Source organism: Fundulus heteroclitus, chromosome 12, assembly GCF_011125445.2.
Source record: "Fundulus heteroclitus isolate FHET01 chromosome 12, MU-UCD_Fhet_4.1, whole genome shotgun sequence".
Lineage (NCBI taxonomy): Eukaryota > Metazoa > Chordata > Actinopteri > Cyprinodontiformes > Fundulidae > Fundulus > Fundulus heteroclitus.
In genome coordinates, this window is record NC_046372.1 from 19,504,429 (window position 1) to 19,516,137 (window position 11,709).

The 11,709-nt window shown below is 44.3% G+C and overlaps 1 protein-coding gene across 1 annotated transcript; it reads right to left on the minus strand.

Annotated features, from left to right (window-relative positions):
• Positions 1-8,227: 8,227 nt before the first annotated feature.
• On the minus strand, positions 8,228-11,287 carry LOC118564734 (nuclear factor 7, brain-like). Its single transcript, XM_036143577.1, has 2 exons — positions 11,121-11,287; positions 8,228-9,545 (listed from the first exon to the last, which is right to left on the minus strand). Exons 1-2 carry the CDS (start codon positions 11,213-11,215, stop codon positions 8,228-8,230), a joined length of 1,413 nt encoding a protein of 470 aa, XP_035999470.1. The 5' UTR covers positions 11,216-11,287.
• Positions 11,288-11,709: the final 422 nt, after the last annotated feature.

Below are 11,709 nucleotides of genomic sequence, written 5' to 3' on the forward strand. Positions count from 1 at the left end.
CTGTAATTGACACTTATTCAGTGTTTGCACTGTTCTTTCACAAGTCACTATCACTTTATTGGATCTATAATTATAATTATATATATATATATATATATATATATATATATATATATATATATATATATATATATATACATATATATATATATATATTTTTTTTGACTTATATGTATATATTTATGTTATTTTGTGTGGAATGTTGTAAATATATTTATAAAAATGTTTGCATATCTGGAGCGTGTAATAAAAGTAATTTCCCCCTGGGATTATTAAAGCATGTCTGATTCTGATTCTGATTCATAAACAGAAAAATATTACATCGGGATTACATAGGGAAAGAAAAACATTACATTAACACAGGAATAAGGTAAATAAATCCTTAACTAGACTTCTTAGGTTCACTGTAACAAGCTTCAATACCTAATATTCAAATCTCAGCTGCCTTCCGGAGGGGGTGGGGGGGGGGGGTGGTCTGTGCCGGGCACCCCCTTTGGCACTCCCAGTTTTAAACACACTTAGGAACAACACACAACAACACAACATTCGAGCGGGCGTAGGGAGGACCGGGGTCTTTTCCGCGGCCCCGCTCTCCGGCCACCGCTTGAAGTTTGGGCCTGTAGGGGTGGCGGTCCGCCGGGTCCGGGGTCTGGGGGGTGGTTGCTGTGGGGCCCGGACTGGTGGCCGGGGCTGGCGCCTCTGCTCTCCCCAAAAAGGGGTGGGGGGAAGGATGGCTAGGGTGGGAAGGTGTGAATGAGTTTGTGTTCCTTTATTTATTTTTTTATTTTTATTTTTTTTTGACAGGTTTGGGTCGGGTCCACTCCCCCTTCCAAGAACATCTCAAGTCTCCCCTGTCCTGGCCCCCTTTGCTGGCTGGGGTTTGGGCTCGCTGGTGCATTGGTGGCCCTTGGGTTCGGGGCGGGTCTCCGGGAGGGTTCGTTCCTGGTGGCTGCTCCGCCGGTTCGTTCCTGGTGGCTGCTTCTCGGGGCCTGGCCCTCTGGGGCTCCTTCGGGGCTCCCGGCGGGGGTCGGGCGCCCCTGGGGCCTGGGGGCTCTGGGGCCCATGGCCTATCCTGCTCCAGCGGGGCCGGCTGCCGGCGGGGCCCGCGTGCTCGCCTCTGCGACTCCTGGGGGCTTCGGCACTGCGGCGGCTGTGGGTTTTCCTCGGGGCCGTCTCTCCTCAGCCTCAGAGGAGTTCCTATGCTCCACTTATCTGGAACAAACTTCCAGAAAACTGTAAAAGTGCTGAAAGCCTGAGTTCTTTTAAATCGAGATTAAAAACACATTTGTTTAAAATTGCCTTTGAATGTTCAAGTTAAAATGTTTTACTGTTTTCAAATGTTTTTTTTTGTTTCTACATTCTATCCCTACTTGCTTTTATTCCTATATTTTAATCATGTAAAGCACTTTGCATTGTCTCTGTACTGAATTGTGCTATATAAATAAATTTGCCTTGCCTTGCCTTGCCTCAGATGGGGAGGGGCAGTGCCTCAGGGCTGGACCCTCCTGGGCGCTCTGCTCTGGGGGCCCCTCTGGGGTCCGGGGTTATGGGTCCCCCGGGGCCGTCCTCTGTGCTCGAGGAAGGCAGTTCTTTGGTTCTTCACATCCACTTTTTAGCACGTTTCCCTTGTATAAATTTTACATACACAAACACGGGGGTAGGCTCCAGGTACTCTGTGTTCACTTCTATAGAGAATGCCCCTCATCCCTTTTAATAATTAGTTTAAATAATACATGTAACTCAGCGGCAACATCATGGTGTTACTTCACTGTTTCTGTTGTACTAAATCTGTTTGCTGTTCCTTTTACATATCTCTTTGCAGGTTATGAAGCAGTCTGAAGCTGTATTGTCAATCTCTCCCTTTTTAAACGTTCTGCTTTACCTCTTTTCTTTTCTTTCTCTTCTTGTTCTTCCTTTACTATTTCACTTTCCCATTGTCCACATAAGTTGACTACATATTACATAAATTACAATAAAGCTACTTGCAAGCATGAATCAAGTGGAGCACTAGGTCAATAACCGACTGCTCCACTTGTGAAAGCATTGTTTTTTGCAGTAATGCATTAATGTAACGCATTACCAATACAATTTCAGTAATATTTTACTCGGTACAATTCTAAGTAATTGAAGTTACTTTGCTTTTTAATCCAAAATTGAGAAATGCTTAATTGGCACCAAAGAAGATTATCCAAGAATTAAAAACAGTCATCTTAGACTTAGACTTAGACTTAGACAACTTTTTTGTCATTTTGTATGCACAGAGTGCATACAGAACAAAATTTGATTTGCATACAGCTTGAAAATTTCAGTTAATTGCAGTAGATTTCAGAATAAAGTAAATTACAGGATAAAATTACAGGATAAAGTGCAGCAGTGATTTCACAGTACAGCAACTGAAATGTAAACAATGCAGGACAAAGAGACAGTGTGCGATCACAGTGTACAGGTGAGTATATCTTAAAAACCATTTGTGCAGAATGATTTGTGCAAGAATGTATTTTAAAGATTGAGAGTTCGGCAGCATTTGTAATGCTGGATAAGGATGCAATGATCCAAATGTGCAATATGCGAATGTGGTACAGAGTCCAGTTATAGTTATAGCTTCAGCAGTTCAACAGTCTGATGGCAGCAGGGAAAAGGCTTTTGCAGAACCTGGTGGACCTGCAGCGGATGCTGCGGAACCTCTTCCCAGAGGGCAGCAGGGAGAACAGTCCATGGTGGGGGTGTGTGGGGTCTCTGATGATGTTACGGGCTCGGGACACACAGCGCTGTGATGAAAAGTCCTTGATGGAGGGAAGAGGAGCTGCTGTCCCTTCTGCTGTCCTCACGACTCTCCTCATGTTCTTCCAGTCGAAGGCACTGCAGACTCCACACCACACAGAGAGACAGCTGGTCAGAATGCTCTCTATGGTGCTTCTGTAGAAGGTTGTGAGAATGGGCGGGGGCAGGTTGGCTCTCCTCATCCTCCACAGGAAATACCCACGCTTCTGTGCCCTCTTCACCAGTGACATGGTGTTCACAGTCCAGGTGAGGTTGTCCGTGATGTGCACCCCCAGGAACTTGGTGCTGCTGACCACCTCCACAGCTGAGCTGTTGATGAGCAGTGGAGCATGGTGAGGCCGGTTCTTCCTGAAGTCGACGATGATCTCCTTCGTCTTCTCCACGTTCAGGATCAGGCTGTTGTCTCTGCACCAGCCCACCAGCTGCTCCACCTCCTCTCTGTAGTCCTGGTCGTTGTCGTCTCTGATCAGGCCCACCACCGTTGTGTCGTCCGCAAACTTCACGATGTGATTGGTGGTGAACCTGGGGACGCAGTCGTGTGTCATCAGAGTGAACAGCAGGGGGCTCAGGACGCAGCCCTGAGGGGAGCCCGTGCTGAGGGTGATGACATCAGAGGTGTTCTGTCCGACCCGGACCGACTGAGGTCTGTTGGTGAGGAAGTCTGACAGCCAGTTGCGAATGGGTGTGCTGAAGCCCAGATGTTCCAGTTTTCCCACCAGATGCTGTGGGGTGATGGTGTTAAACGCTGAACTGAAGTCCAGGAACAGCATCCGCACGTGTGTATTCTTCTCCTCCAGGTGTGCCAGGCTCAGATGAAGACCGGAGGAGATGGCGTCCTCAGTGGAGCAGTTCCGTCGGTAGGCAAACTGGAAAGGGTCGAGTGTTGAGGGGGGGTGGGGGGGGGAGTGTTGCACTGGAGACGATATGTTCCTTTCCTTCATCATGATGGGAGTCAGTGCAACCGGCCGGTAGTCGTTGAAACAGGTGACTTTAGGTTTCTTCGGCACCAGAATGATGGAGGCAGACTTGAAGCATGCTGGCACTGTGGCTTGGTCCAGCGAGGTGTTAAAAATGTCTGTGGGGACACCAGCCAGCTGACCTGCACACTCCTTTAGCACCCGCCAAGGTATGTTGTCGGGGCCTGGGGCCTTCCGCAGGTTGACTCTTCTCAGAGTCTTCCACACATTGGCTGTGTCAGGGCAGAGCACCTCCTCTTCCTGGTGGGGAACAGTTTTCACTGCTGGCGTGCTGTTTAATGCCTCAAACCTCCCAAAGAAGTTATTTAGTCCATTGAGGAAGTCCGCATCAACTTCACCCACCGGGGGTGAGAGCGTGTTGCATTCTGTGATCGCCCGTATGCCTTTCCACATGCTCCTGGTGTTGCTGGCATCATGGAAAAGCTCCTGGATTTTCTAAGTGTGGTTCCGCTTCGCTAGCCTGATGGCACGGTTCAAGTTGGCTCTCGCTGTCCTCAGTGCCTCCTTGTCACCAGACTTGAAGGCTGAGTTACGTGCTTTTAGCGCTTGATGGACCTCAACAGTAATCCAGGGTCGTTGGTTTGCTCGGGTGATTATGGTCTTGGTGCTGACGTCCTCGATGCATTTGTTGATGTAGGCTGACACAGTCATGACGTACTCATCAATGTCGATCTTGTCCTCATAAGTTGCAGCTTTGAACATGTTCCAGTCAGAGCACTCAAAACAGTCCTGGAGCGCCTCCATGGCTCCCTCAGTCCACACCCTCACCTGCCTCACTGTAGGTTTAGCTCTGATCAGCAGAGGCCTGTATGCAGGAATAGGGGGTTTTCAGCTGACGTCACGCTCACGTGACTACTCAGCGTGTCCGCCATGTTGGGTGGCAGTCGTTTCGCACCGTTGACCTGCATTGTATGACGCCTTAGGCAGTATTGGAAGTGAACAATGGGGAAAACGTGTTTAATGGTTGGTTGCACGGCCCGTGGAGGTGGAGATCAACGCTCTATCGCATACCAGCCGTAATCGTGAATCAGTGTGAAAAAACAAAACAGCTCTCTGAACAACGCCGTCACCTATGGCTGACACGGATATCCAGGTCCGATTTGGACGGTGTTAAGCTGGTATACGCCAGAGTCTGCGGTGCTCACTTTGTCACAGGTAATTAACTGTTAAGTATTTAAAACATGTAAGAAGAATATATTAATAATAGGGCTTGGGCGTTATGACTTATTACTTTCCGCGGCTGCCATGTTGACTGCCTCCGCCGCCTCTACTGCCTATGACTACCGCGTACTGTACTCCCTCTCTCAGCCGTGTTTTAATTTGATTAATTTCACCTTAACTTGATTTCAACCATGGTAAACCGTTGCTGTATTGTGGGCTGTAACAGCGCAACACATGATCGCCATGGGAAAAACATAGAAACGGATTAATTTTCCACCGCTTTCCTGCCTGGAGGCGCAACCACGGAGAACAAGTGTCAGAGATAACAAAGAGTCGTCGGCTCGCTTGGATCGCGGCTGTAAGTCGACCGAACATAACTTTCCACAGTATCCCGATGTCAATGAGAGTGTGTTCTAAACCTTTGAAACACATAGCAGCTAGTTAAAAGTACATTACATGCGTGAGTGGTTGTTAGCGCTAACGGTTAGCATGTGCCAGAGCCCGTCTGAGCGCAGCTTACCTTTGAACGAGTTGCTGTGTTCCCACTGTTTGCTGGCTTTATGATCTGCAGCTCCTACCGGCGCCAATATGGTAAATACAACTTAATTTTGCACTGGTCATTGTTCTGCTTAAATAATTAAAGCCGCGAGCGGCGTCGATCAGCCCTGCAGCCAAGCGCCCTCGCGCACCGCCGGCCGTCAGCCACCGCAGAAGCATGCGACACATTTGCGTCGGATTGTTTACATTTTTACCATTTTATTAAAACTCACCCGTCCACGTATGATGGCGATTTCCTTGATGTACATAACCAGATGCGAACTGGTTGTGAGCCTCTAGACCCTTGTAAGCTCTCATTTCCTCAAGAGTGTGCAGAGGGTTTTCACCGAACACCAGGTAATGCACTATGTCGCCGTGCTCTACATTTGGCCAATCATCTGGATTACGGCTAAACAAGGCACCGTGGAGGGGATAGGGGTCCATATGGTCGATCACGGAACATTTCCTCAGATATACGTCCTTATCTGGTCGCTCTAGCGTGCTGGCGTACTTATCCATTCGCGATACGATAATACGTGTACGACAACTAGAGATAAGGAAGTGTACCACCCAATATGGCGGACCGGAAGTTGGCCAGTGACGTCAGTGAAAACCCCCTATTAGCATCAAGGAGAGATCGTCTGAAGAGCCCAGGTGGGGGCGGGGGGCTGCTCTGAATGCGCCTTTTATGTTTGTGTAAATGTGACGGTGCAGCGTGGTTCATCCCGCTGACACGCACGCACGCATTCACACACGCGCGCAGACACAAACCAATTCACGTGCGCACACACTCATTCAACTACGTGTCCCTCTCCATGTATAATTGCAGCCGGATCGCTTTACCTACTCACCTTTTTTTCCCTTGTAAGATGTGGCGCGACCAAGGGTGCACACTTGGCAACGCTCATGAATCGGAACTCATACATTTACACTTAAACACATACACACGTTTGCACTCACCCAGGTAGTGACGTTTTGTCCGACTGTGGCGTTGGAGGGAAAGTGGGCGTAATACTTCCTGTTCCTTTTTCCTGTTGTTGTTTTTTTTCCCATAAAGGGAGTCAGTCTGCCAGCAAGCTTAATTGTATTTTTTTTTTAACTAAAGAAAGTAGCTTTGGAATGGAAGCAGGATATAAATATATTGTTTTCTTGGATAAGTGTTTTTTTTTTTGTGTGTGTGTTATGTAATAAAATTAATGCTCAATTGTTTGCAGATCTAATTGTAGGCCGGGGCTTAGGATTTATAAAAAGAGCTGCTGGCCCTATTGGGTCAGTCTGGCCTGGTTACAGAGAAGGTAACGTTGCTGTGCAGCCCAAAAAGGTATTTTTTACTGAAAGGAGGTAAATGTCATGTATGTACTCTGATCATTTTTTTTGACATTTTTCCTGCTGCTCTGCATTTATTTTTGGGAGGTGTGAAAATAAAAATCATCACCTGAAGACATCGACATGCCCTCCATGATTTTTTTTTATAATTTTGGAGTCAAGTTTATGTTGTCAAGGCCCACCACAGGGGCTGTTAGCAAGAACCCGCGACAGTAAACTAAGTCTAGAGTGTTCTCTCCCCGAGTTGCAAAATCCACATGTTGGTAGAAATGAGGGAGAACAGTTTTCATATTTGCCTGGTTAAAATCCCCAGCAATAATGAAAACCCCCCCTAAATGTGTATGAACTCATTTATGCCGGAACAGGATTATCCGATCAGCTTCTGACCGATGAGATTTATCCAGCAAGCTATGAGAACCCCAATATTAAACCCTTACTCCATATCACCATCCAATGATTGTGTCTCTGTTTTAATGTCAGATGTTAACACGAAAAGTTCTTATTAGTTCTTATAAAAGTTATTCTGAAAGACCATGCAACGGTGAATTGGAATGAACACAAACAATTACTATTCCACAAGTTGTTGCTTTTATTGAACCAAAAGCAATTCCCTGTTACAGTAATTCTCTGATTCAACAACCGTGGAAATTTTACTCACTACTAAACCAAACATGCAAAATATATGTAAATGTCAAATAAAATTTGACTGAAAATAGAAACACCGATCAAAAAATATTAAATATTTCAGAGAACTCAAAAACAGCAGTTTAAAAATAAATCTCAGTTTGACAGATTTTGAGATCAGAAGTTTTGGCATCAGCAGCTCCTCCAACTTTTAAATAAGGGAAGAGTTTCTCAGTGAAAGTGTCTCTGTGAGTGTAGATGTGAGACATGTCTTCAGGGTCGTGGAAGGACACCTTCCCCCTGTCATAGTCCAGCTGGACTCTGATCTTCTGGAGATTCTTCTTCATTGGGAGAGTTTGAATGTTTATTTTCAGAGAATTCCTGCTAAACTGAATCATTACAATAATTAAAAACAAGACAAACAAGATAACCCAGTTAAGAAATCTGAGCTTGTCTTAAAAGTTTTTTTCAAAACAGAGTTAGGAACAAACTAAATATAATCCTCAGATGTATTTGTCTACTAAATTTTCCAATACTGCTGAGAAAGATTACAACTAAATACTGAAGTAAAAACATTCTTAAACAATTTTTATACTAGTTTCACAAAAATAAAAACACTCATTAAATGATAAAGATTTGATTTTCAAAAATATTGTAGTCATGTTGTCCTATTGTTAATTTCAAATTAAAGTTTAAAACTTTGAAAACCATACACATTTGTTCATCAACAATTTAAAAAGGTTGGTCTGACTGCAAATAGAAAGATCTAAAAATGCAAAAAAAAAAAAATACAGAGAATTTTAAAAACACAACTTTGATGTTTAAACAGAAATCTCACTTTGACAAATTTTGAAATGAGCAGCTTTTCCAACACCTAAATAAGGGAAGAGTTTCTCAGTGAAAGTGTCTCTGTGAGTGTAGATGTGAGACATGTCTTCAGGGTCGTAGAAGGACAACTCCCCCCTGTCATAGTCCAGCTGGACTCTGATCTTCTGGAGATTCTTCTTCACTGTGAGAGGCTTACCAACACCATTAGTGTATTTTCCATCACGATGAGCTAAACACCAGATTCCATATTTTGGTGTAACATATCTCTCTCCCTTCCTGTCAACTGACTCTTTAACATAACCAATAACCCAGCGAGGATGGTCTCCCACCTCCACCTCCCAGCTGTGTTTCCCTGAGCTGAAGCCCTCAGAACCAAAAACATTGCTATACTTAGTATTTCTCTCTGGATTATCAGGAAGCTGCTGCTCTGTGTCTCCACGTCTCACACTGGTCAGATCATCAGACAGGTAGAGCCATCTACCTGCAGTGTTTGGGTCCAGAATGACAGGACTGAAGTGGACCTTCTCCTTCATCTTCTCCCAGACTCTGAAGGACAGGTTGCCCAGGTGTTTGGCCACATCTATCAGAGCTCCCGAGACCAGCTGTGGATCTGACAGTGACCTCTGACCTCTGGCTCTGCTCTGAGTGGCTTTATAACTGCTGAGGAACGACACGTTGTCTTTCTGCAGGTCTTCTTCAACAGCAGAGATGCTGTCTGACAGAGAGGAGATCTGCTCCTGGATCCTCTTCATCTCTCTGCTGATCGTCTTTCCCTTCTGCTCCTCTTCCTCCCTCAGAGCTGCCAGTCTGGACTCCTCTTCCTCTCTCAGGAACTGGTGGAGCTTGTTGAACTCTGCTCTGATCTGTCTCTCTGTGGACAACAGCTGCTTCTTGGAGTGTTGAATCACATCCTCGTATGTTTTCTCCACCTGTTTGTGTTTGTTCCTCTTGTCCTGCAGAGACTTTAAGTCAGATCTCAGCTGCTCCTTCAGCTCACTGACTGCTTGTTCTACAGGAACCATTTTGTGACTCTGGTGGAGAGAAAACTCACAGCCAGGACACACAGCTCTCTGCTCGTCTTCACAGAACAGTTTAGGGTCTTCTTGGTGTTTGCTGCAGACCACCATCAGCTGCTTTGCTCCTTTTTCTGCCTCAGATGATCCAGATTTCTTTCTTCCAGTAAAAGAGTCAGCCAGTTCCTTCCGAGTGAAGTTTACTAATGGACGATCCTTGGAAGATCTTCTTTTACAGATGGGACAGTTTTTGTTTCCAGCGTGTTCCCAGAATTTCTGCAGGCAGCTTGAACAGAAGCTGTGGTTGCAGCCAGGCATGGACTGGTAATCGGGCGTACCGGGCATTTGCCCTGTGGGCCGACGTGCTGTTTGGGCCGGCAGACCCGACATGTATATTAATAATATGTATTATTATTAATATTATTTTATTATTATTATTATTATTATTATTATTATTATTATTATTATTATTATTATTATTATTATTATTATTATTTTATATATCTGCCTCGTTATATTTGCATAATGCATGAAGAAAAATAAAATCAGCAGCGCAACAGTCTGTTCCGATCATCCGGCCCTTACCACAGGCTACTGCAGCCCATTGGTTATCATCCCTGACAGTCTAAAGGGCTAGGCCAATCATAAAGTAGAAAAACACCTTCACGCTCCATGTGGAACTTTGTGCAGCGGTGTTCACAGTAGTAATGGATAAGAAACGCAAGGGAGGCGCAGAGAAACTGCACGAAAAAAAGAAACAAGTTCTTCAAACGGGCACTGCGAAATGTGTCAAACTGACTGACATGTTCCCAACAGCAGGCCCTTCATCTTCTCCGGTGTCTGATGTAAAATATGGTGGTGTGGTGGTTGTAGTCAGTGACGTACGGTAGGGTTCATAGCTGGTGAGGCACTGACGTCATCAGTCACATTTAGAAATATATACACTCTACAGAGTAGACTCGTTGCAAAGTGCTGAAGGAGACTGATTGAGCCAAATAAATTCACCAAGATACATGGAAAAAAAATTGATTATTTGATGAACAAATAAAAATAAATTATTTGTCATTTGACTGTAACAGTTAATAAGTTATGACGGATTTCTGCATTTGTAACACATTCTAAAACTATAACCCACATTAAGCACATTTCATTACAGAAACAAAACATGAATAATTAGCACTGTCTAAAAAAAATAATAATAATAAAAATAATAATAATAATAATAATAATAATAAAAAAAATTAGCACTGTCTTACCTCTACTTATAAATTAAGTCCATGCGCAGCTCTTTCTGCACAAAAATATCTTCATTTTCCGGTAAAAGTTCTCTTTATCTTCTTCATTTCTAAAAGTCTCTCAATCTCAATGGAGCTCACTGCCAGGGAGGAAAGCCTTCCTTCATCAGTCCTGTTCCAGCTGGATGTTTAGAGTCTTTTTAGTGCTTTACTTGTTTAGCAAAACTCGCTAATAAAACATCCATAACTTGCTGTCACTCTACAGTCTTGGATCAGGAGCGGTGCCCCTTGAGCGCCCCCTGCCTAGCGGCCAAGGAACTGCCGGCCTCACCTACAACCAGTTCTCTGCCTTTTATGTTTGCGCAACAGCACAAAAACATGTTACCTGCACACAGTTTGATGTCCTAAACACAATTCGTAATCCACATATATTAAATGGAAAATCAGCTCATAACTGTTTGAACAATTGAATTTATGATCTAGAGACAGGAAGATGCATTCATGGAATGGAAGCCAGCGCAGTTAACATGGGATTGCGCAATCCCAGGGGAGGCCAAGCGCGCCTGTTTAGGAACCATGACAATGTGGTGGGCCAGTCTAATCCAAAATGCCAGGGCCGATTTTTTGTCCCAGTCCACCCCTGGTTGCAGCTCAGAGACACAGGATCTCTGAAAGTCTCTGAACACACATGGCAGCTCAGGTAACTTTCCAGCAGAGCGACTTTCTCAGCCATTCTGGATTGAATTATTTCAACAGCCAAACTCACCAAAAGTTTCAGCTGCTTCTTCTTAAAATCTTCCAAATATTTCCGTGTTTATTCAGTAGAGATTTGACACCCAGTAATGGCGTCTCAGCTCAGTTCAACGTCTGAAAATACTTTCTGTTTCTCTAACCGGTTTGCTACGTGTTAAATCAAACAATCTGCTGTATCAGTTTATCTCCAGCAGGTGGTGTTGTCGGAACTTCTTTCACAGCTGAAATAAAATGGTTGAAATATTTTATTTGTTTATGGAGTTGAAAACTGACTTCAATGTTTACTTGAATAGTCTGGTTACTGAAATGTGATTTACAAATTAACTTGCCTTTCTCACTATTTTAACCTACCTTATAATATTACATTCCAACTTAAAGAAATACATTTGTGGAAATCATCTTTAAAGGCAGGATTTTATTTAGGTCGTTTCCTGTAGTTAATTATTTTTTTCCTTAAAATAATTTTTTTGACCG

What these genes read in the sequence shown, in the direction of transcription:
- LOC118564734 (XM_036143577.1), bottom strand. Translation starts at nt 11,215, where the DNA reads ATGGCTGAGAAAGTCGCTCTGCTGGAAAGTTACCTGAGCTGCCATGTG. An exon ending in TCTCTGAGCTGCAACCAGGG is followed by an intron (nt 9,546 to 11,120) that starts GTGGACTGGGAC and finishes CTGCAACCACAG; the next exon opens with CTTCTGTTCAAGCTGCCTGC.